At 37.8% G+C, this 25,966-nt stretch overlaps 2 protein-coding genes across 2 annotated transcripts in view; both read left to right on the forward strand.

Annotated features, from left to right (window-relative positions):
- Window positions 1–21,534, forward strand: part of Adgrv1 (adhesion G protein-coupled receptor V1) — a 583,921-nt gene extending 562,387 nt beyond the window's left edge. The window contains exons 88-90 of the mRNA XM_047556631.1: window positions 6,871–7,062; window positions 10,676–10,850; window positions 21,113–21,534. Of these exons, the coding sequence (XP_047412587.1) occupies window positions 6,871–7,062; window positions 10,676–10,850; window positions 21,113–21,231 (486 nt within the window). The 3' untranslated portion in view covers window positions 21,232–21,534. The remainder of the gene's footprint in view (window positions 1–6,870; window positions 7,063–10,675; window positions 10,851–21,112) is intronic.
- A 3,570-nt stretch (window positions 21,535–25,104) lies between these two features.
- Window positions 25,105–25,575, forward strand: LOC124986490 (ubiquitin-conjugating enzyme E2 G2-like). The gene has a single exon (XM_047554857.1). The coding sequence runs from the start codon at window positions 25,108–25,110 to the stop codon at window positions 25,573–25,575; it is 468 nt and encodes a 155-aa protein (XP_047410813.1). The 5' UTR covers window positions 25,105–25,107.
- Window positions 25,576–25,966: the final 391 nt, after the last annotated feature.

Here is a 25,966-nt window from a genome sequence, read left to right on the forward strand (position 1 = left end):
CAGATGGAGCACTTGACTCAGTTTGTAATTTAAAGGAATTGAACTCTGGGTTACACAGTCTTTTGCTCTAAATAAGAAAACTCACAATCAAAGTGGGTGAGGCAGAAGGAGCAAAACATTCCCACAAAGTGTCAACAGTTACCAAACTGGGTGCTCTGATGTCCTGAGTCAGGTTACTCTCCTAACCTCCAAGTACCTTTTCCTTGACACTGCCACATACTATATATTTCAGTCTATTCTCATCATTCTCTCTGTTGTAATTGTGTTTTTTCCATATGGATCAGTTGCCTCTGAAATGAACAAACTCTTCTTTCTCTTTCTCATTGATGTCTGCTCTTGACAATGCAGGCCACCTCATCCTCCTAGAACAGAATCTTCTCTTGGCTGCCCTGATATAATTGTGGCTGTCCTTTTATCTGACTTGCTGGACAAGTTGGTTGCTTCTTGTTTACTTCTCTGATCATTCTTCTTGTTCATGTCCTCCAGCTGTATTTAATCCTGAGCACTCAGCTTTGTTCTCCATAGAGTGTCTTCCAACCCCACCCCCCACACACACACGCGCACGCGCACACACACACACGTCCATGTGTCTTTGGCTTTCACCACTGCACAGCTACTTTCCTCACTTAATCTCTAATCTTGCCTCCTCTCCTCATCTCCACTCTGGTACTTAAAATATCTTACATAGTTTCACTTCAAACATGTACAAAATTTAGTTTAGCTTCCATGATAAAGTCGTATCTCATTTCTGTTGGCACAGTGTCATCCAGTTTTCTCCTCTCATCATCATCATCATGGACACTGTTCCTGGGTCACCTGACCACTATCCAAACAATTTAACTTTCCATAGAATGATTCAGTAGGATATCTGAACACTAATTTATTTATTTATTTATTTATTTTGGTACTGGGAATTGAACCCAGGGGTGCTTTACTGCTGAGCCATATATCCAGCCTTTCTTTTATTTTTTTATTTGGGGTTTCACTAAGTTGCTGAGACTGACCTTGAACTTGTAATCCTCCTGTCTCAGTCTCCTAGAGTCACACTAAGGGTGTAAACCACTATACCTGGCCTGAACACTAATTTCTAAAACCTTGTTTTCAAAAAGGCAATTTAAAGAATGCTGATTAAAAACCATGTTTTACAATACCTGTACAACTTTAAAATACCTGTACAATCTTAAATTATAATTTTAGTAGTTTTTCTCATTCAAAGCTTACAATAGTTCAGTTCTTTTCTCCTCTTTATTAACTTTTAAAAAATTATTCTCAGATTTCTAATCTCTTCTACATTCTTTAGTCCCATCTCAGTACTGTTGAACCTCCAGTCTCCTCAACCCCTCAGTCTTTCCACCCAACTTGATTTGTACTTCAGAAAATTTTCTATTCTAGGAATTTTCAAAGCAGTAAGTTTCTGGAGTTAGAAGTTTGTATTTCTGTGACTTTTAAAAAACTTGATTTGCAGTGCCTTCTATCTTGATGGAGAACTCTGACACCTGATAAGTAGCATCATGACTGATTGGTGCTCCACACTTTGAAACCTTCAGAAACATGGAGAACATGGAGAAACTCAGAGATGAAATTCTGTAACCAAGGCTGGAAAGGAAAGGCTGAAGTACAGGGCCATGTCATCTGGTAGTGAGGTTACTGAGGCATGACCTCATTGTTATCATGAATATTTATCACAATGGGAACTCTGATCAAATAGTTCTCATGCCCACAAGCAACACAGAGAAATATATTCTTAAATTACACATAGAAACCTTGGTTGTATAAAAGGGAGAATATGTTGTCTGTACACTGTTTATGACAAAAAAAACCTATCAAAATGTTCCTAGGAATTACAACATTTTAGAATAGACACCTTTTTAAACCTAAAATCTTAAGACCTGCTGCTACCCACATATTTAGTCATCTACATGACTAAAGCCAGCAGATTTCTGTTTTGACTTTACTAATTCTGATTAGATAAGTTATCTATTTAGATATATTATCTTTTCCTTAAGTTAGTAAGGAATGACAGAAAAACTTGACATAATTTGAGGTGAATAGTAGGTAATTATTTATTCCATTCAAAATCTTTTCAAAAATTACTTGAGCAGCATTTGCTCCCAGAGATTTCTAAGTGTTCCAGTTGTGCTTACTAACCAACAACTACCAAGGTGAACCCACTTGTTTCCTTTCTTTGTATATTTAATGCACAGGTGGGATTCTTATGACAAATAAGATAGTAACAAAAGTAACTTTAAATAAAGAACCTGAGCACAGTTTTAAAAAATGAAGCAATTGAAGATGAAATTCCTACTTCTCTCAAGCCTAAAAAGAAATACAAACGCAGAAACACTGCATTTGTCTTTTCAAGTTTGCCTTTGGGATGAGATCCATTGCCTTTGCTGCTAAGTCACTGGTGATGCACAATAGCGGCAGGTCAGCAGCACAAGAGCAGTTGGAAGCCAAAAACAAGGGACCATGGAGAATGCCCAGGAGTGTCAGCCAAGGGGAGGGCAAGGCCAAAAGAAGGTGTAGCTGCAGTCTACAAATCCAGCCCCAGTAGAAGAGCCAGAGACAGCCAGGAAGTCGCCCAAGGGAGGGCTCAGCACACAGCCACCCCACCTCCAGAGAGACACTCCCCAGAGGAGCAGAGACCTGGCCATGAGCAGAGGCTTCATTCTCCCATGAAGAGTCCTGGCACACGTGACATGTGAAATAGAAAGACTGAGCTGATCCAAAAGTTGTATTGAACAACTCCTGAAAAATCTGGCTATAGTTTCAAAAGCATTAGAGGACCAAAACCAACATATGCCTCCGACCTGTCTGTCCTCACCTCTTCTACTTTGTCTCACTGATGAAAATTTAAAACTATTGTCTCTTAACAAATATGTCTTAAGCTCCACCTTCATGCTGGAGACCGTACCATAAATACAAAAAATACAATACAGCAAATTGGACATGATTTCTTACTTTCTAGAAGTTTGCAGTTTAATAGGAATTACCCTGGCTCTCTGTTTTGTAAATCCCAATTTTGTAATCTTCAAGCTGCAGAAAACCTAATTCCAATGGAGATACCATTTTTTTCTGAATGTGTCTGAAGGAAGCAACTGATTAGGAAAGCTCATCTTAAACCTGGGCATCCCTCACTAGGAACTGCTAAGCCTTGAAGAACTTGTGAAATGATCTCAGAAATGTAAAACCCAGGTGAATCACCTTCCTGCTTTAACCACTTCTCCCCTGACACCACTTTATGTTAAATTTGTGCCATGGTAGTATGGAACTGAGAGAAATTATTGAGATGGCAACCAGAATCTTCTATGCTTTTTTTTGAAGGATGTTTGTAAGCCTTTAGACTATTAGGATTTCATTTGTGTTTCATTGAATGTTGGCTAATAGTTTAAATTTCCAATTCAAAAGAAATGCAGAATTGCCAGGTGTGATGGCACAAGCCTGTACTCTAAGCTACTCGTAAGGCTGAGGCAAAAGGATAGCAAGTTCAGTTCAAAACCAGCCTGGCAATTTATGGAGACCCTGTCTTAAAAGAAAAAAAAAAAAAAAAAAAAAAATCTGGGGATATACCTCAGTGGTTGAGCACTCGCCTAGCATGTTCAAGGCCCTCCAGTACTGAAAGAAAAAAAAAAAAAAAAGATAAAAAGAAATATCAAATTGACCATGATGAGGATCAATCCAGATATAATCTAAAGCCTTTTGAAAACATTTCATGATTATAATAGGAGAACCAACAAAGTAAAAGAGCAGTACACAGAAAGAATTCTTTTCCTTGTAAATCTTCACGTGATAAGAAATAGGATTATATATGTTCTGCTTCTAAAACAGTTAACCTGTTACTTGATAGGACATTGTTGTATTCGTGAGCAGCTAGAGAGCAGGAACCAAATGTCTTTTCCCTGTTTCTCAGTGCCTGATGAAGCACATAGAAGGTGATCAGCAATATTGGACAGAACAAGACTCTAGATTCTCTCTTAGAATTCCTTTCCAGATCACCATACAAAAGGGAGCTCGAGGTCTAACATTGTAGTATTTGGAATGGGAACTTGTTTTTAGTCTGAGGTCAGAAACCTCCACAGCTGAGTACTTTGGATAATGAAGGTCCTTTTTCTATATTTGCCCAGGCTGGGCTGGACACAGGCACATGCCATACAATCTGCATTTAAACATTCTTTCCTTTCCAGTTTAACAGTGTGTGTGTTTCCTGGGGCACATCTAAAAGTTTCAAAATATTTACTGTGTATTTCTATGCTTTTAAGAAAAAAAAAATAAAGTTTTCACATGCAAGTTATTTTCAGCAGGCAGTTCCTTTCCTGAAGCACAAAAGGCTAGATATAAAAACAAACGAGAGAGAATGTACAATTTTAACAAATGGGTCCTTAGAGATGAATTTTAAAGCATGGGTTTTATTTCCTGATCCAACTTTTACCCTATCACTTCACAGCACTTAGAGAAATCCTGAAATAAATCAGTAACATTTGCACAGTTTTTAAGGCTGACAGTTTAAATTTTTTCCTGTTTTGTCTATTGCTGTGGCCAATGCAATTAGGTCATAGCCATGTGAAAAGTTAGTCGTACAAGAAAAATTTTGGATGTGTATCAGTGTTTTCAGGAAGATTTGCTTCTGCTAATGCAATATCACTGGGACATGAAGCTAATTCACTTACCCTACATAACTTAGAATATTAACATTGTTTCCAAATGAAATTTATTTCCTAAATAATACAAATATCCTTCCTAATACAAAGGGAAATAAATGCTTATATGGTGCTGAGAGAAATTGCTTTTTAAAATAGTTTTAGCAGATACACCATTGATTTTAATTTAATTATGCAGACTAGCTGTCAACCCAAGAAGGGATTATTCTGATAGAAAGGAGAGAAAGCCTTAAATTATCACAATATTCCAGAAATGGCAGCAGAGATCAAATGCTAGTATGCATACCTTGTGGACTGTCCTCCAATTTCATTTTACATAAAATTATTGACAATTCTTAGGCCTTGGGTGTTTTCTAATAGACTTTTTACTATTTACCCATAGATAAAAGTTTCAGGCTCATGGTACTGGGGATATAACTCAGTGGTAGAGCACGTGCTTAGCATATGCAAGTCCCTGGGTTGAGTTCCCCAAATGGGGGTATTGGGGGTTCAGACCCACAAGTATATTGTTGCTTCTACACTCCTAGAAATATTAGCAACCATGGAGAGTACAGATTGATATTTATTCATGTTTTTTGAAAAATCTTGATGTTAACTCTTTAGTTGTTAATTAGCTGCATGTCTTGAATGTATCTTTATGGATTAATTTAAGAAGTCTGCATCCAAAACTTAAAACACCAGGATGAAGATACAAAAGGCACAATTGAACACATTTATTGGCTGAGTGTAAAGGTCAAAATTACCAAGCTTTATAGAAGCACCATTACAAGTATACAGTAGATCCCTTGTAGAAATCATGAAGGAGAACCAGTGTGTGGAATGTCTAGAACACAAATGCAGAATGTGAGCTGCTATCTGTGACGTCAACAGAGTCATTGTCAAGAGTTTGATCAGATTGTGAAAGAATTTAAAGGGCTAGCAGCTCTCGAAGAATGCACAAGATAGCTTTATTATCCTTACATAACATGTACTGAGAAGCAAGTCATGCTAAATATTAAGCAACCCAATGAATTCCTGAGTCCCTACCCAGTTATTGTATTTCCAAATAAGGTAAGTAGGTGAGACACACAAAGGGTGTCAAGAGGCTTGGTTAATACTAACCTTCCAGATATTTATAACGTGAGTGGAATATTTGGTATTCTCACTTTGACCACTTTACTGGGAGAGAGAAAAAGAGAAAAGGAAAGTGAGATAGATGGGAAAAGATGGTCATTTTATAGAAGGTAAAAGGTTTGCTTTCTTTCTTTCTTTCTTTTTTTTTTTTTTTTTTTTCCTTCCTTATTTACAACTTTATTCTTTCATTAACAACCTTGGAATGAGAAGTACTCATCAAGACTCAGGGCAAGGCAGAGATCCCCAAATAACTTTTCCCCTACCTCTTTTATAGATGTTACAGCAGTTTAAAACAAGCTAGACCCAAGGCAGCTCTTGCCACAACCTAATCTCTACATCCGAGTCCCAGTCAGTCACATTGGCTGGAAACTGGCTTCACTTCCTCTGAGGGCCTAATTGGAGGGGATGCATGGCTTTCTCAAGTTTGAGCATTCCTGGCTTCTGCCACTGGTGCTGCCACTCAGCCAGGGACTGAAGCATCAACTTGGTCTGGAACTTGGATGAGCAGGAGCTATATCATAACCTTGGGAAAATCTGAAGATTCCAGAGCCTTCTGCTGAAGCATGGCCTTGCTTAACTTGTTGCTCTAAGGGATTTGAGATACGTGCAGGCTAAGCAGGGCTTCCAGCAATTGCATTTGGACCTGGAACACCTCTGGATCTCTCAGGTCTTCCAGAACTTTCACCCTCAGTAGGATAGCTTTACATTTTGGAAGCACTCCCATTTGAGTCCCTGGAAACCTGCGGAGGCGAGTCCTAACCATGCCAAGAGGTTTGCTTTCTAAAGTGAAATGTACAGAGCTAATTAGAAATACTTCTGCCATTCTACTTTCATGTATTAGTAGGGCTTATGTTTTAACCAAAATAAAAAGATGGTTTATCAGTGAAAGGTGAGTTCTCCTAAAGGACATTGATGAACGTTTTGTAGCATTTGGATTTACAGTGGCCTCTAGCTAGACTGCTAACATGTTCTAGCATTCTTGGCTATTGGTAGAATTTGGAGAACATTTGTAGAAAATCAGTTCTGCGTGCATATGTGTTTATTTGCCACTGGGATGGCAGGACTTCCTTTGACATATTAATATCTTTTCCTCTTGCAGGGACTTTATGTTTTTGTGGTCTATTTCATTCTACACAACCAAACTTGTTGCCCTATGAAGGCCAGCTACACAGTGGAAATGAATGGCCACCCAGGACCCAGCACAGCCTTCTTCACCCCAGGGAGTGGAATGCCTCCTGCTGGGGGAGAAATCAGCAAGTCCACCCAGAATCTCATCAGTGCTATGGAAGAGGTATGCTCCTCCCCGCTCTTTGAAAGCTTCCCATGTCAAAAAAAGTATAAGATAAATGATGCTCCATCACTTTTATATCCTTTACCTATTGACATCCTCTGCTCTGTAGTCCTTTCTTTCCTTACTGTGGTAGTAACATAATTGTTGCCTAATTCTTCTTCTTCTTTTGCTATGAGCTATACTAACTAGTAATTTATACTTGGAAATCAAAGAGAGCAAAATTTGACATCTCCTTCTTCAAAATCTTTTTAAAATTTGACATGGCAGTGAGTGAGTCTTCTTAAGAAAGAGTTTATAAAATACAATTCCTCCTAAAAATACTTTTTACAGTTTCTCTCCTTCACCCATTCAGCTCACTACTTCAATCCCAACACCCAGCAAAAAGAAAATAAGCTGAAACTCCTTTCACCTTAAAGATCAGAAAATGTTTTAGAATAAACACTCAGAAGAGTGCTTCTGTGGCTCTACTGGAAAATCCAGCCAGGATTTCCTTTATAAAATCTACCTCCTGCAGCTCTCTGCTTTCTATCCACATCAGTTTGATTTCCTGGTCTGAATCACATTGCCACTAACATATCATTAGTGCAGCCCATAGCATGGGGACCGCTGCTCAGATTTTAAGGCAAACCTGGATACATTTGGCCAGGAAGAGATGGTACACATCCATGACAATGTCTGCAGGGCCTGAGATGGGCTCGGCTATCATTCCTCATGTAGCACATAGTGCCTTCTCTGTATGAGGTAGCCAAGGAGAATAGCATTTGTCTTTGAATCCTGCAAAATATCAGGAAACCAAGATACATTTGTTTGTAAGGAAAATAGTTGATCGATCAAGTAATAGGATGGAGATAGATAGATAAATAGGTAGATAGATGATCTACCTTCCCAGAAACCTTTTTTGTCCTCCATGGCAATGTGGTAAGTAATTTTATTCATGTCACATTAAAATTAAGGTAAATGAACACAAGTCAAATTATATATATACATAATGATAGATATACATATATATGTATATTTATACACACACATATATGTATTATATATATGTTAATATACATGTTAGTTTGAAACAGAAAATTTCATGTAAAGAATTATTAACTAATAATAAGGAAACAGTAAAAAGGTGAGTGCCAGGGCTGAGGGTATAAAAAACAGGAGGTTATTTTGATCAAAGGGTACAAATTTTAGCTATAAGATGAGTAAGTTCAAGTATAATATTTCAAAATTGAGATGTCTATACCTTTAAATATTTGGAAATCCAGTACCATTTATGTATCCCAAAAGTTCTTAAAACAGAATTATTTTGTCAAAATTGATACCAATAAAAACATTTTTATTATGAACAGTTAAGAAATGAATCTTCAAAAACATTGTTTTGGTCTTTGTGAATGCTTAGTTAATCTAACATTTGTCTAGATATGAACTGTCTTATAAAATAGCCATTATCTACAAGTGGCTATTTTAATTTAAACTAAAATGTTAAAACATTAAAGATTCAATTTATCTTTTACCCTGTCCACATTTTAAGTACCTAACAACCATGTGTCTGGTAGCTTTAGGTGTTGGGGAACATAGATATAAATTACTGTGTCATGGCAAAAAGTTCTTTTGAACAGTGCTGGTCAAGATGTTCAGCTTCATATTGGAAAATTTTAAGGAGACTTTTTTTTTTTGTCCTGGGGATGTAACCCAGGGGCACTTTACCACTGAGCTGAAACACAGCCCCAGTCCTTTTTTTTTTTTTTTTTTTGAGGAAGAATCTCACTAAGTTGCTGAGGACCTCACTAAGTTGAGGCCTCACTAAGTTTTGCTGAGACAGGCCTCAAACTTGTGATCCTCCTATTTCAGCCTCCCAAGCTGCTGGTATTGCAGGCATATACCACCAAGCCTGGCTTCATTATTTCTAAAGTCCTCTGGTCACTTTTCTCAGTTAAAGAACTCTTCAGTCTCTCGGAGAACCTTGTGATGAAGGAACTGAACAGACGCTTACAGAAGAAGAAATACTATCTGTCCACAAATATATGAGAAAATATTCAATACGTCTAGCAATTGGAGAAACACAAATCAAAACTAAGATTTCATTTCACTCCAGTCAGATGGCAGTTATCAAGAATATAAGCAACAATAAATGTTGGCAAGGATGTGGGAGAAAATGTACACTCATACATTGCTGGTGGGACTGCAAATTGGTGCAACCACTCTGGAAAGCAGTATGGAGATTCCTCAGAAAAATTGGAATGGAACCACCATTTGACTCACTTATCCTACTCCTCAGCATATCCCCAAAGGACTTAAAATCAGCATACTACATTTATACAGCCACACCAATGTTTATAGCAGCCCAATTCACAATAGCTAAGCTATGAAACCAACTTAGGTGCCCTTCAATAGATGAATGGATAAAGAAAATGTGGCACATATATACAATGGAATATTACTCAGCCATAAAGAAAAAGGAAATTATGGTATTAGCCGGTAAATGGGTGGAACTGGAGACTATCACACTAAATGAAATAAGCCAGTCCCCCAAAACCAAAGGTCAAATGTTCTTTCTGATATGCGGATGCTAACCCACAGTAAGTGGGGTAGAAGGAAGAATAGAAGTTCACTGGATTAGATAAAGGAGAATGAAGAGAAGGGGGGGATGAGAACAGGAAAGACAGCAGAATGAATCGGACATAATTTTCCTATGGTCATATATGAATACACGAACAATATAACTCTACATCATGTACAACCACAAAAATGGGAAGTTATACTCCATTTAGGTATAATATGTCAAAATATATTCTATTGTCCTGTATAACTACAAAGAACAAATTTAAAAATTACAAAAAAAAAAAAAAAAAAAACCATCTTATTCTGTTAAGCAGCAGCTGCAACAGTCCAATTTCTGGGCGGGAGCCACTGCTAGAGTGTTCACTGGGGCGTTGCACAGCCGCATAGCTAAATGTGTGCTCCGAATTCCTCAGAGGCTTGGAGCTGGCCTTGATCCAGCTGTCCAGGATGGACTGTCAGAGGCATTCTAAAAAGACTGGCAGAGAAGGAAAGCCTCAGAAAGGAAGGAGTAAGGAATTGTTTACCAGTAACCTAGAGGAACGTGAGTATATCGAAACATTTGAGGATAGAACTTTTCTTCCTAATAACTTAACTGAAAACAAGGAGAGGTTTAGAAAACACTTTCTTTTTCAGTTTAGTGTGTCCTTATAGATAACGACTATATTTAAAATGTATCTTAGATTAAGGATTAGTTAGTCCCTAGTATATATGGTATGTATACATAAAAGAATTTTATTTGTACATCTTTAAAAAATAATGAAATATTCTTATTGGATTAAAAAATAGTTTTCTCTACACATGACAGGATAGAAATCTACATGTAATTCTAATGCAGAAATTATTTTAAGTCACCAAATTAGATTGGTGCAAAGGAAGGACATGATTTCCTAAAGATTTAGGATAAAACTAAAGGTCTTCACTTAAAAATAATTTAATAGCTCTTTCACCAGGTCTTCATAATGAAATGTAGAAATACATTGTTAATATGCATTTCAAAATGAATGTGTATGCATTCACATTATGGTTTCTTTTTCCCCTTACCCCAATTTAAAAGGTGCCACCTGACTGGGAGAGAGCATCCTTCCAACAAGCCAGTCAGGCCAGCCCTGATTTGAAGACTAGTCCACAAAATGGCGCTACATTCCCTACTGCAGGATATGGCCAGGGGTCACTGATAGCCGATGAAGAGTCCCAGGAGTTTGATGACTTGATATTTGCATTAAAAACTGGTACGTATGAACCCACAAATTACATTAGAAGTAAGTACTCTTTGTATGATATTATTTATATCTTCTTCTTCATGAATTGTCTACAGTACCATCAGTTACCCTTAGCACATCCTGATTCTCATGACCCTTTCCTAATCCTAGTCAAACTCTAGGATATTTTGTTCTTGGCACCAAATATAGCACAACCTAAAAATAATATACAATTTGCTTTTAAGAGAGAATGAGGCATACTGTAACTAAATGTAAATTTCTCTGTCCTAGAATCTTGCTAAAACACTGAGATACTATTGAGTCAAGTTCTGTATAAGACAGTTGGTAGAGAATTCACTGAGAGAGTTTTAACTCTGGACCTACCAAAGAGACCTTCTTGTGGAGTATTTTTCGAGCAGAATCTTGCAAAGGCAGCATGAGTATCATATGGTTCTATAGTTTTCAAAGTGCCATCACATACAGTATTTCATTGACCCTTTATATACACACACACACACGCATATATTTATTTTTTCAATCCCACTCAACCTGTGACCCCAACAAACTCTTACAGAGGACATAAATACAGTTCTAACTACCACAATTCAGCAAATTCAGCAGCATGTAGTGCTGAAAATATTCTGTCACTTGAAGAACCCTGGAAACCTGATTGAAGGTCATATACTCCTCAGGAAACTAGTTAATGAATATTCTTCTAGTGTCTACACATCTACATTCATATACAGACATGGTAGATACTTCATTTGTCAGAAATTCTATTCTTAAAAGATAATCATGAAATAATTTTAGGTTTTTTCAGATCTTTTGGGTAGTTTTAAAACATTTTTATTCTCAAAAAAATGTCGAACTGTCACTGCTGTTATAAAAATATCTATGAACTTTTAATTTCTGGATGTTCAAATAAGCAAGAAGATATGACCTTGTTGAAATATGTATTCCAAAGTGCATTTTAGTATATTACAGTATGATTGGCTATGAGATATATTGTTTTGATTCTAGAAGAAACTGTAGATTTTCAATGATGATAGAATGAGGGAAGGGTGTTATAAACTGAGGGAATAGAATTAGTCAAAGCCCAAAAGCTTGACAGCGCAGTGCTTTTTTGGCAAGAAGCTATTTGTAGTCACTTCTCCATAGGAGGATGCCTTGATCAAGTGTATTTGGGAAATGGCAGAGATTCTTACTACACATTATTATTTTAACAGCTCTAAAAGTACTAAAGAAGCCCACTTTACCTAATTCAACCTGGTGTTTCTGAAGCACATTTATTGGTAGATTCATCTGAGGAAGCAGAACACTTTTTGATATTAAAATGCAGTTCAGTCATCTTGGTAAGGTGTGAGATTTTTGTAGAACATAGCCACGGAGGTTTTTGAGGAGAGACCTGACATGTTCCCACTGTTTTTTGAGGCAGAATAACTTTAATGAAAGTATGAAGAGTAAATTTAGAAGCAATATCAGAAAGTCTGGAGTTTATTACTGTGGTCCAAGGAAATGAGGTCAAGACCTCAAATGTTAGGAGTGAAAACAAATAAGAACACAGGAAGACTACTGAGGGAGACTGGAGGGGACAGTTGCAAAGCTCCTGCTGCTGCCCTGGATGACTAGGGAACAGTAATCGGGCATTTGTTTATTTGTATTTATGTTTTGTCGGCAGGAGAAAGCTGAGGAGTTAAGACTTAGATGTTACGACTAGTGGCTCCTGAGTATTCAGTTTAGGATCTTAGGTGAGGGACCAGAATGGAAGTTAATATTTGAAAGTGATCAGCACAGAGATTATATCTATAGCTATGGACAAACAAGTAAGATCTGGGAGAGTGGAAGGAGAAGGGGAAAGAGATGAGGAAGGGAGGGGAGAGAAGGGAAGGGAAGAAAAACAAGAACAAAGTCCTCGATGAGAACTATACTGCAGAGTAAATAGATAGGGGTCCCACAGAGAAACTAACAAGGTCAGAACGAAAACTAAAAGGGAAGAGAGTTTTAAGAAAGAGGGAATGATCATTGGAGTTAGAACCTAAAAAGGACTTTCAGATTAAAAATCATGCTCAGGGCAAATTATGTCCCCAGTAGAACATACAGTGTTGTCAGTTGTTGATGGTTCAACACTGGAAACATAAAACAAATTCTTGGAGTATAATTAAATTAGATCTGCATACTATAAATATATAACGAGTATTAAATGCATTTGATTCAGGAATGTATGGAATGACTTGCTTACTTATAGATTTAGTTTAGCATTCCTTAGAGTTCCCTAAGCTCGTTAGGAAATAAATACTTTAAAAGATAAAAATAACAATCTCTAACATTGGTTCCCTGTATTTTTAGAAAAGGTACTATAATAATCAAGCACCCCCCACCAGACATTCTCCATCACAGAATAAGGTCAAATAAAGGAGCAATTCACATACCATTCCATCTACAACAGAATTTACAATTGGCCTATAGGCCAGATTCAGCCAAACAAGGTGTTTTGTTTTACCCATATGTCATTCTAATATTTTTGGCCAAATATTAAAATTTTAGAGATAAACCATAAAATCCCAGAATTCCTAGAAAAATTTAGCAGCAGAATACTTGAAATCTAGACTACACAGCTCGATTGGAACTGAGCAATGACTGCCCTTTTGAACACGAGTGCAAATTGTCCAACAGCCACTGTCTCTGACTGATGCTACCCTCTGATATGTACTTGAATATCAAAAATATAAAATTCACTGAATTGTAAATTATCTTGTTTTAAAACAAAAATTTACATTATTCTTTTAAACTGATCTAAAGGCATTTCAGTTTTGTCTTAGCAGTTTGATGCCTACTACTTTTAATTTTTTAAATATATGAGCAGGCTTTTCTTTTACATTTGGAAATTTTGTATCATTCTCTTTTCTCTATTTCAAATTTTAAAAATTTATTTATGTCTCCAAGAAGTTTATGAGACTCAATTATTAAATAGCTTTTGTGTCATACATGTGCATTAACAAACATTCAGTTTATCCTGTTCTCTAACTCCTCTTAATAATTTCAGAAATAATCTGATATTTATCATTATCTCTTTTTTCCTAAGTTTTTTATTAGTGCATTATAGTTGTATATAATAGTGGAATTTGTCATTATATATTTGCACATGCATACAATATAACAATATAATTTGACCAATACCATTCTCTAGCTTTTCCCCTTTCCCTTCCCTCCTCCCTCTCCCTGGTCCCTTTCCTCTCCTCAACTGATTTTCTTTCAATTTTCATGAGCCCTCCCCTCCCACCTTCCTTTACTTTTTCCTCTCTAGTTTCCACATATGTGAGAAAACATACAAACTTTGACCTTCTGAGTTAGGTTTATTTTACTCAACAGTGTTCTCAAATTGCATCTATTTTCCTGCAAATGACATAATTTCTTTTTCTTTCTTTTCTCTTTTTTATGGCTAACTAAAACTCCATTATGTATGCATGCCACATTTTCTTTATCCATTCATTCATTGTTGGACACTTAGGCAGGTTCCATATTTTGGCTATTGTGAACTGTGCTGCTATAAACAGGACCATGAATGTCTCACTATAGCATGATGACTTTAATTCTTCAGGATAAATACTGAGGACTGGTATAGCTGATATAGTCTTTTGAAGAACTTCTATATTGATTTCCACAGTGGTTTTACTAATCTATGATCCCACCGACAGTGTAAGTGTTCCTTTTTCTCCACATCATCTGCAGTATTTATTACTGTTTGTGTTCTTGATGGCTGCCATTCTGACTAGTGTGACATGAAATCTCAGTATAGTTTTGATTTGCATTTCCTTAATTGCTAGTGATGTGGAACGTGTTTTCATCTATAGTTGGTCCTTTGTATTTCTCCTTTTGAGAAGAGTTTGTTTAATTTATTTGCCCCTTTATTAATTTGTTTAGTTTTTTTTCTTTTTTTGGTGTTAAGTTTTTTGAGTTCTTTATATATTCTAGATATTAATCCTCTGTCAAAATAGTAGCTAGCAAAGATCTTTTCTCATTCTATAGGTTCCCTGTTCACATTTTTAACTGATCCCTTTGCTATGCAGAAGTTTTTTTTTTTTTAATTTGATGCCATCCCATATAACGCTAGGCATTATTTCCTGAGCCTTAGGGGTCCTATTGAGAAAGTCACTATATGCTGGGGTGTTGAACCCATGTTTTCTTCTAGGAGTTGCATAGTTTTTATCCTTTGATTCATTTTGAGTTGATTTTTTGTGCAGGGTGAGAGATAAGGATCTAGTCTGATTGTTCTACATATGGATAACCAGTTTTCCTAGCACCATTTGTTCAAAAGTCTGTCTTTCCTCCAATGTATGTTTTTGGCACCTTTCTCAAGGATCACCAACAGTAGATGTGTGGATCTGTCTCGGTCTTCTGTTCTGTACCATTGGCCTATGTGTCTTTTTATGCCAGAACTATCAGGTTTTGTTACTCTGACTCTGAAGTCAGGTATTATGATGCTTCCAAGCATTGTCTTTTTAAACATATATTTCCACTCTACTTCCTCTACAGAATTTTATTTGTATTATATGCTATGTGTGAAATTTGTTTAATCTTCTCTCATTTTTCTCTCCAACAAAACAGAGATAGAAATGAAAACATGATTTTTTCTGAGATCATAAGACTTTTAAATGTTCAAAATTTTTCTTGTATTGAGTTGTTGCAATTGTCAACAAATCAGCATTAATAATAAAAACACTACATTTTTGGTAAGTGATTATCAAAAAAAGAATCTCATCAGGAGAGTGCATGTGAAAATTAAAGATCTTGGAATGACCTTGCAAGCACAAGGCCCTGGGTTCAATCCCTAGCATCACACACACAAAAAAAAAAAAAAAAAAAAAAAAAGATCTTGGAATATATTACCATAAAGTTATCCTTCCTATCCTATCTTTGACTCCTGGAAAAGACCTCATGTGCCACAAGTTCAAGGAATTTCCAAATTGATGCCTTCTGTGTCAGATGTCTTCTATACTCCAAAGACATCCACCTAGAGCAATGTATAGTTTTAGCTTATGAGGAGGGGTAGGCATAAGCTAAAACTCCCAGACTTACCATAGGTTTCAGCCAAATAACTACATCTTCTCTTCTCCTCTAACCAGGTCAGCAAACTTCTATTTTTTCTTCCACCTTAAAAATCCTGCATTGCAAAGATTTTCATATCTTCAGTAACAGTTTCACAGTGCACCTGAGAATTTTTCACTTGACACTATGTGTAACAGTCACCCACAGACTTCTCCCTGGGTTCCAGGCTTTGGGCAGGCCCCACTGTGTACTGGATCTGCAGCCTCACAGAACACTGGGAATTCAAGGCAAAGATGGGCCTTTGGCATTCACCAGCTATTGTTTTTAACCTTCTTTCTTAGCTTTAGTATTATTCATAATAAAGTATGCCATGAATGCAGGTGGAAGGTAAATTGTTTCTCTGTGGTTTTCATATTTTAGTAGAAAATTCTTGAAAACCCCAACCTATGAGGTGAATAAAAACATCCCTCATTGTGGGACTTCAGGCACAGTGGCATTATCAGGTAGGAAGAGATTTGCTTGTCCTCAAATGCACCACCTGTTCATCATATATAACTTATATACTTCCCTTCCCCTAATTCCTGCACTAAAATATGTGCCAGGGAGTATATAATAGCTAAGACAGCAGTGAGTCACTCATAAATAAGCAGGTAGGTTGCAAGAGAAGGAAGTATGATCTATTCAAGCACAAATTTCACATAGAAGTCAAAAGAGTAGTCAGATTAGCATGTTGATATAAGAGTCAGGCCTAAACCCGGGTCAAAGCTTATGTTTTGTAAGACCAAAACTCAGCTCAGTAACTGGATATAGAACAATACCAGGTAACTCAGTTGATGTTCCAAATAGGATGGATGGATGGATGGATGACTTCCTGGAAGAGGACCAAGTAGGCCTTTCAATAGCTGTTGATAACATTTCCTGTGCCCTTTCAATTACTCTTAGAACTGATTTTTGTTTTCAGTCAGAATAATGTTGAGATATTTGAGCACATACTAAAAGACTTATATGAGCTGGGTGCAGTGGCACACACCTGTAATCCCAGCAACTTGGGAAGCTGAGGCAGGAGAATCCAGAGTTCAAAGTCAGCCTCAGCAACTTAGCAAGGCCCTAAGCAACTTATCAAGACCCTGTCTTAACTAAAAAGGGCTAGGGATGTGGCTCAATGGTTAAGTGCCCCTGGGTTCAATCCCCAGTACAAAAAAAAGTTTAAATTCAGTAGTTAGAATGCCTTTACTGCATACAATAGAGAGAATTTAATGTCTTTTTTAGCTAAGAAATTCTCTTTTTAATTACATTAAAAAATGAGAAAGAATAGACCTCTAAGAAGGAAAGAAAGCTCGGATAACCAGTTTCCAAATGAGAAAATGCCATCGCTTCTTTTCAAGCACTTAAGAATATGTCAACATCCTCCAGCTTCACCTCTAATAGCTACAACAGAATTCCAGAATGAGCAAGACAATATTTTTGAGACTACCATGTTAGTGTACAGTTTTTGTTGCAAATTTCAAAGTAACAGTATGGACAAGTCTATTCTCTTTAAAATAGAAGCCCTAACTCCAAAGTCAGTCTTGAACTGTTTTCCATCTGAATTTTAACCACACTGAATTTTGTTCAAAAACCAGAAAAACAATATTGACATTTTTAGTAAATAGTGTTTTTCTATAAGAAATGCACATTTCACTCTATAAAGAATCTACACTTGCATAGTTGGTCTTGAAGTACACCAGTCTTTCCATAGGCAAGTGAGACCATCAGTTCTAGAGTAGGAGTTCCTGGTTATTATTGTGTGTTTGTTTGTTTAATTAAAACCATCAGTGCCTCCAATCAGTACTTAGGAGAATGGGAACAGTCACCCTGGGACAGCCTCCATTTTAGGGAAAAAAAGACACCTGGCTAACTAGAACAGAAATTCAGTCTACACTGAGGGTGAGGGTAGAGTGGAAGGGAATGTACTGTATTTGCATTCCTAACAAGAATTGTCTTGAGTACTGACACTTTTATGTAGATCCAAAGCTGACAAGATTCTAGAAAATGTCAAGCTTGGAGCATATTTGGCATAGAAAGGCCTCTCTTCACAGATAGCTTGAGTGACTAGCCTGATTCCCTACCATCCCCAATTCCTTAGCTTCCACTTTTACCTCAGGCCAATGACTCAAATGTCACAATAAACATTTCCCTCCTGGAAACCTAGAAATGACAGTTAGAAGGAAATAAATGACAAGTCCTTGAACACAAATGAAAACATTCAAAATTAAGGCTCAAAACAAACTCCTCAAATTGCTCTTTGAGAGATCACACTTCAAACCACTATTGCTTGTTTAATTTCAAGAACTTCTGCAGTTTAGTATATCGAAGTTAGTTGAGAATCAAGTGAAAAATTTGAGTTTGGAAAAATTTTGAAACTTTTTTCTTCAGAAAGAAGAATGAAGGCATATGACCTTCATGTCCCTGCTACACTAGGAAACTGCTATAAACTAAGACTGGGTTAGAAAGTCAAGAGAGCCCTGTGTTGAAATCCCAGTTCTACAGTCTACTAACTGTGCCACTTCAGCAAGGGACTCAGACTCAGTTTCCTCATTTATCAAATGAGCAATATTAAAATTAGTTTGTTGGTTTTCACGGGTCTTGGATATTATCTACGTGAAACACCTAGGGCAGAGTCTGGCAGAGTTTAGTTTCAGTACATGTTATAAATTATTTGTTGGGTTCAATTTATAGTCATGCATAAAAATAATTTTAAATGTTCACAATGTATTCTGCAATACCTGGTTGTTCCCGTGCCATGTTATTCAGTAGTATGGAATTGGGAAGAGATTAAATATGTGCCGAAGAATTTGAAATTTATTCTGTAGACAAAGATGAAAACTTTAAATCTCAAGATCAAGAAAGTAATAGGATCAGAGCTGTCAGCAGAAGAGGCAGTATGGAATAGAAGAAAACACCCTCCATTTGGGATCAGAAGGCTAGCAGATATCTCCATTCTGTGACTTCCCTGCTGTCTGATGTGGGCTCCTCAGTGAACACATTTGATCTTCACTCAGTTTCTGCATCTGTAAAATAGGACTAATAATCACCCTTTTCCTAACCGAATTGTGTTACAACATTAAGAAAAGGGGAAGCTCAAGATTAATTTACAATAACTATTACATGAGTTCCTTCAAAGTTGCTTGTTCTGTTCACCAAAGGAAAGAGTTACTGTTATCACAGTAGCTGTATTTTTCTCAGATATTTGGCTTAAAATATAAAATACCAAAGTACCTTAGAGAAAATCATAAAACTTACTGCAGAGGGCCATTTTAGACCATTCAGTGAATGACAAAGAGATGGGAGACCTAGTTTGTGTTCCCAGTTTTGCTAAGTCATACTCATGTGTAATATGTGCCCTTTCTGAGATTCTGTGAGGGATTAGTATTTAGGTATTGTGTGTTTATTTCAACTGAGAGGACATTGGCAAGGAGGATGAGGTAGGTCATTTAGATGTAATAACTCAAGAGGAGGCCGAATCTAGAATGTTCTTCATCTCTCAGGGCCCTTGGCTACTAAACAAGTTCAGTGCACTCCGTACTAAACTTTTCTTTCTGGGGCGCTTTGTCCACATGGTCACCAAAGGCTTTATTACAGCATATCTTGTGGAATTTAGAGCAGGCAGACTCTGAGATCACTGAGGGTTGGTAATCATTAAGCCCACTCTTCCTTGGTGTGCTGATTGTGGGTCCTCCCTTGGTTCTTCCTAGCTGATCCCATCTCAGGCAGTTCTGTTTCTAAGCCTTTGAGCTTCAAGATATTGTGGATCTTAGAGTCTCAGTCACCTCCTCCTTGTAGGATAGCCACTATCTCACCAGTTCCCTGAGCTTCTTTCAAGTTGGACAGTCCCCCTATATCTCCAGCAGAGAAGCATGGGCCATTTGTCCTTTGAGAACAGGGTTTCCTTCAGGATCCAGGCAAATGCCATGCATGATTCAGGAGGACTGGGAGAGCACCAAGGGTCAGACGGGTCCTGTTGGCTTTGAAGCAGCGCTTAAGACAGGCCTGCGGTGCCAAGACAGCAGAAGGAGATGCAAGAGAAAGCGGAAGAGCTCTGGAAAGGGATCAGAGGATGAGATGGGCAGGTTATGTGACATTGAAGCAAAGGAAGGAAGTAAAGTTTCAACAGCCACCTTTAACAGAGTGGGTGCAAAGGACAGAGCCCAGGAGATGGGAGGCTTGGCCAGAAAGAGTTTTAGTGTGTGTTCCTACTGCCTTCTCCAGATAGGTTAAGCTGAGGCAAATTCACCATCTTCCCATAACTGCCCACTCCGCAGGAATGCCCTTCTCAGACTGTCGTAGGCTGAGAAGGATGTCTCAGCTAGCCAGGCAACTGGTTTTTCACTTTCTCCTTGTTTGCAGAGTTCAGTGGCAAGCGGAGGGGGAGGAGCTGGGAGCTCTGGTGATTCACTCAAGCACATCCTGTGACCACATGACCACATCCCCATTGTGTGTGAGAGAGAAAGAGACAGAGAATAAGTACATGAGCATTCTTGTTGTCCTAGGTATTACAGAAAAAAAGAACATGTGTTAGTCTAGCATAGTTTTTTAATTTTTCTGAATTATTCTGAATTGTGAGAAAAAAGTCATAGTGGAGTGTTCTCAAAACAGGTATCAGCTTCGGTCTGTAGTTAATAGCTGGCTTCATAGGATTCCTGTGTGGATCCGTTTCAGCACTGCTACATAATTACCTACATCTTGCGATCGGATCTGCTCATTACCTACATCTTGCGATCGGATCTGCTCATGCAGAGCCAGCAGTCTTTGGAGCTTTTTTTGCAGAACACTGATCAACTCTTGAGTATCAACTGATAGAGCTTCTGGATTCAGTGGAAGTTGTGGGGTTGGAAGTTTTATATTTTCTAACAACAAATCCTACTCACCTGCAGAAAAAAATCTGCTAACCTTCCAGATTTTTTATTTTGATAAGCCCTTAATTGAGAAACACTTTTCCTGGTAGTAGGTGCCACCTGTCTACCACGCAGAAACAAACAGAAAATGGAGACCACAAATTTGTGTCTTTAGAAATTAATTTCTACTTTAAAAGCTACCAAAGTCAATGTCAATATACTTCCATAACTGTTAGGTATTAATATCTATTCTAAATGTATAGTTTTTTTAATAATATAGAAATAAACTTGTTTGGGCTTAATATAATGCAGTCTTAAGGACTCACTGCACAAACAGTATTTGTTTTCATGTTTACTCTTTTCTCATTGCAGGTGCTGGTCTCAGTGTCAGCGATAATGAATCTGGTCAAGGCAGCCAGGAGGGAGGCACCTTGACTGACTCCCAGATTGTAGAACTCAGGAGAATACCCATTGCAGACACCCACCTCTAAAGGCCTCACTAACCATTCACATTTGTGTTGGTTTTATACTAAGCCTCTATAAGTACAGGCAGCTGTGAAATAGGAATGTGTGAGTTGTACTGATTAACACATGTGATTGTTATATTTGGAATATAAGTTACTTATATTTGTGCAACCTGAAAATACACTGCTATAATGAAAAACTGGATCCATTTATATAGGTTAATAGGATATACGTATTACAAGAATATTAGTTGCCTTTTAATCATTTTTACTTGGCTAACATTGTTTAATGAAAATAATACTCAATAAAAGCACTGGATTCATTTGGCATCGTGCAGGCTCATTATTTATGAGGAAATGTGCACAAGCAAAAAAGCAAAGTGTGTCTAGATGGTGTCAAGTCCCTGTCTTCTAGAAGACTTAATTCCTGAGATCTATAAAATTATATTCTACTGAAGGTTTTGCACCTAAGTGCTGACGTGGATACCACAGTTGACATAGTCTTTTTGCCAACCATATATATTTCTGCTCATCATAAAATTAGGGATCTGAACTCTTTCCAGAATGAATGTCCTGTCCCCAGTTAAAAATAACTCCACCAAGCCTTTCACACAGCTAAAAAAGTGGACCATTCAAACAATACAGAGTTTGTTTTGGAAAAAAAATTCTTGTTTTGGAATTTTTAGTCTTTCTTTGTCTTGGAATGAGAAATCAGAAAGTCCAGCCCAGAACAAATCCTGTTGTGTTCGAGGTGATTTCATTGACTGTGGTTCCAGAAGAATCATTAGGAACAGAACAAGATTGTGTTGAAGAAGGCTTTGACCTTTTATTTTTGAATTCCCGAATCTTTTTGAGAAAACCAGTGGCATCTCAGGAAAAAATTTTTGAAAAAATCTGGGAGAATATTTTACTCTGTTAATAATTTCCCTTAAAGTCATAATTAAATTAAAATATCCAAGTGCTCTATCCTTGTTTGGCTTGCTTGCTTGGTTTTTTTTGTTTGTTTGTTTTGTTTTGTTTTAACCTGAAGTGGCTTCATTTATCTTGATGAGATATCAAATGAGTCTTTCCTCTTCTTGTGAGGGCTCTCCCTACCCCTTCTCCTCCCTGCTATATTGAGTTTTGGTTAGTAAATGGTTCCCCTAAGTAGAAAGCAAAGGCTGTACCACAACATCAAACAGCATAAAAAACCAAGACTGCATCTTTGGTGTACTCATAATTATTTTTAATATCTTTCAGAATCACGGTAATAAGATCGAACTCACCTTAAGGGACAAATTAGTTGTCCTTTAACCTGTGTTGTTGTGCTGTAGTCTATTTTAAGTTAGGGTGGGTGCAAGTAGTACAACAGGTTATATACAAATGGAAGGTGAGATTTTTGAAATTGATAAGCATTTGAAAGTTGTGAGTGCATTTGGGGCTTAGGTGATGATTACAGAAATATGCATGTTCACTCTGTGGCATACCCAAGTCATATTCACTGGTAACATATTTAGCAGCTATCTAGACATCCAACTGTCTAAAAAAGGCAATTGTTGATAAATGCGCTCATTTCTACTTGGTTTCAGAATTTGGGAAAACCTAGCAGAACACATGGTCAATCAAGGACACTTTTCTTTCTTTCGTTTACTGGATTTCTATTGCTGTCTGTATTGCCATCTTGATAAGGAATCAAAAGGACCACCTGCCTCTGTTCTTTTAGATATTGCAAGGAAAAACTTAGTACTGTGACTTCTAGGGTGGGGGATGTGACTCAGTGGTAGAGCGCTTGCCTAGTATGCACCAATTCCTGTGTTCAATCTTCAGTCTGCAAAAGCAAACAAGCTTCATATGCCAACAGCAGCAGCAGTTCCCTTCCTGTTTCCTCCCAGTATAGACTAAAATGAGCCCTACTTCTTTTGTAGAAAGAAGTAAATCAAATCAAATTCTCAAGAAGGAAAACTGAAAGACTGGGACTCTTAGATATCACCTGTGACCTTTGTCACTCAGTAGGCTGAATTCTCTTTTATCCATGACATTTCTTTAACAGCTTTATTAAGATATAATTCTTATTCCACAAAACGTACCCACTTAAAGTGTACAATTCAAGGTTATTTAGGATATGACATTATTAGAATTATTTAAATTTTATGTTAAATCATCTTTATGTAGTAGCTAAATTAGAGAGCATCATTTTTCTTGATCTTTATAGGTTGTTACAGATATTTTTCTTTGGAAAGATTCCAAATGGATAGTGATCATTGAACCAATCAGATGGTTGGTTCAACCAACAGCTTTCATTTTCAAAGCTATAATTTTCTGAGTTTTATCTTTAACTCATTCTGCTTCCTAGTCATCCTAGAAAACGGCTCAATACCTATAACAAACATTATTTCATTTTGACAATGACCTATTTTATTAGTTCATTTTCTGTTGCTATAATAAAATATTTGAGGCTAGGTCTTTATAAACCTAAGTGGTTTATTTAACTTATAGTTTTAGAGGCAGAAAGCTCAAGATAGGGCAGCTTCATCTGTTTGGCCTCTGATGAGGGCCCCCTGGGCTGCATCACATGATGGATAGCATTTTGGCAGAAAGCATGGTGAGATAGGAATCCAGAGAGTTACTCAGGAGCTGGCTTGCTCTTTTATAACAGTTTGCTCTTAAGAGAACTCACTCCATGAGAACAGCATTAAGTCCTTCTAAGGGCAGTGTCCCCAATGACCTGATCACCTTCTACGAGCTCCCATATTTAATGGTTCAACCACTTCAATGAAGACCATTCCTCCAAAACATAATCCTTTGGGGGATAAATCACATTAAAACCATAGTATCTATGTAGCAAGATGCAGATAGAATCGTTTTTCAAGGATTATTTGTGGGGAGGGGGCAAACTAAGAGCAAATAGGCAAGCAACGATATTCATTCTTCATTTCTCTACTATTTCATGACCTTTTAGTCATGAAACAGTTACTATTTCACTTGTCAGGCTTTGTGTGGAAAATTACATATGCATGAATATTTTGCAACCAAACGATTATAATCTACAAGCTCTCCTACTTATCTGGTTCCACACTAGGAAGTTAGAGAAGTGTGTATTTGTCATTTCATGGTTGATTTATTATGCCTCTGCTAAGTACATTTGAAATAACAGGCTGTACTGTAACACTCAACCCTCGATAACAGGTGATTTCTAATCACAGTGAACCTGGAGTAGACTGTACTCTGAAAGTAAGGAAGCTATGTCCATCAGATTGTTAGTGCCCAAGTTTCAAAGAAATATTCTGTTCTCTTCATAACTGAGTGATGCCTCGATTACATGCCTCTATTACTGTTAGGAACTAATCACTGATAAAATCAAGGCCTTTCCATATCTAGCCACATTTGATTTCTCAAGACAGTCCAAAAGATCATGAGTCAAAATTCTTTGCTTCTTGCCAGTCACCAAGATAAAGACTAAACTGGAAAGTTGACCTCCTTTCTGGCAAAGGACAATAACAACAAAAATATTTGAAAGAGCAATTAATTTACTTTTTGGGGCATTATAATCTCTCTCCTCCCCTGCCTCCAGCCACTAATTTTTTAAAGAATAAATATTTTAAAGTCAACGAAATAATGTTTTGATAAAATGCTCAAAATCACAGTTTGCCAGTATGGAGTGTTCAACAACTACAACAGAATCAACACACAGGGAGAATGAACAAAAAGTTGAACAGATTTTATTTGAATTTATCTTTGGTCCAGGGATCCAAAAGTGGTGCAACTGGAAGACATAGACTCTTTTTAGAGATATAAAGCATTTTTTTTTTTTAATCCTACAAAACTTCCCTTGAAAGACTTCTCACCCTGGCACCAGGGTGCAGGTGAGTAGAGGTGGCCGGCACAATGGCTGGGGACATGGTGGTGACAGTATTTAAGAGGCTGATGTCCAGCTACAAGCAACTAACCCTGAATCCTCCAGAAGGAATTGTGGTGGGCCCCATGAACGAAGAGAATTTTTTTGAATGGGAGGCATTGATCATAGGCCCCCAAAATACCAATTTTGAGTTTAGTGTTTCTCTTGGCATCATGAGTTTCTCACTTGACTACCCACTGAGTCCTCTGAAGAGGTTCACTTGCAAGATGTTCCATCCCAACATCTACCCACACCCCAGAGTCTGCATTTCAATCCTCCAGGGGCCAGGTGATGACCCCATGGGTTACCGTAGCGGCATTGAGAAGTGGTACCCAGGGTACAGTGCGGAGGAGATCCTGCAGTCGGTGGTGAGCATACTGGCAGAGCCCAACGATGAAAGTGGAGTTATGCCTGAATACTTCCAAAACGTGGCGAGACGACAGGAGCGGTTTCACAAGAATGCCAGGCAGATTGTGCCGAAGTCTCCGGGGCTCTGAGGCTGCAGGACTGAGAGCAAGACTGCGCAGTGCAGTTCCAGTGCTGCCCTCAGGACACTTAGTGACCGTGCTGCCCCTGCTGCCACAAAACAAGCAAACTTGCACAACCATGGCACTTGTTGTTTCTTGCCTTTCCACCCCAAACAGGCTTCTCTTCTGGAGTCATGGCCTGCCTAGCGTAAGGACCACTTTTCGGTTTCCAAGTGTTCCTTCTCCTGAGGTGTTTGTGAGGGCATAAGGCTGTCTGTACCTCCCAGACACTGTGCAGTCCATGCTACCTCCCACAGCTGCCACCAGCACCAAGGTCTGTGCAGGCCAGCTGCCCACAAAGGCATGGGACCTGTGGCAACAGTGGGGAAGGGGCTGACACACTTTGTACCCCGTCCAGGTG

This window comes from Sciurus carolinensis, chromosome 6 (genome assembly GCF_902686445.1).
Source record: "Sciurus carolinensis chromosome 6, mSciCar1.2, whole genome shotgun sequence".
In the NCBI taxonomy this organism is placed as follows: Eukaryota; Metazoa; Chordata; class Mammalia; order Rodentia; family Sciuridae; genus Sciurus; species Sciurus carolinensis.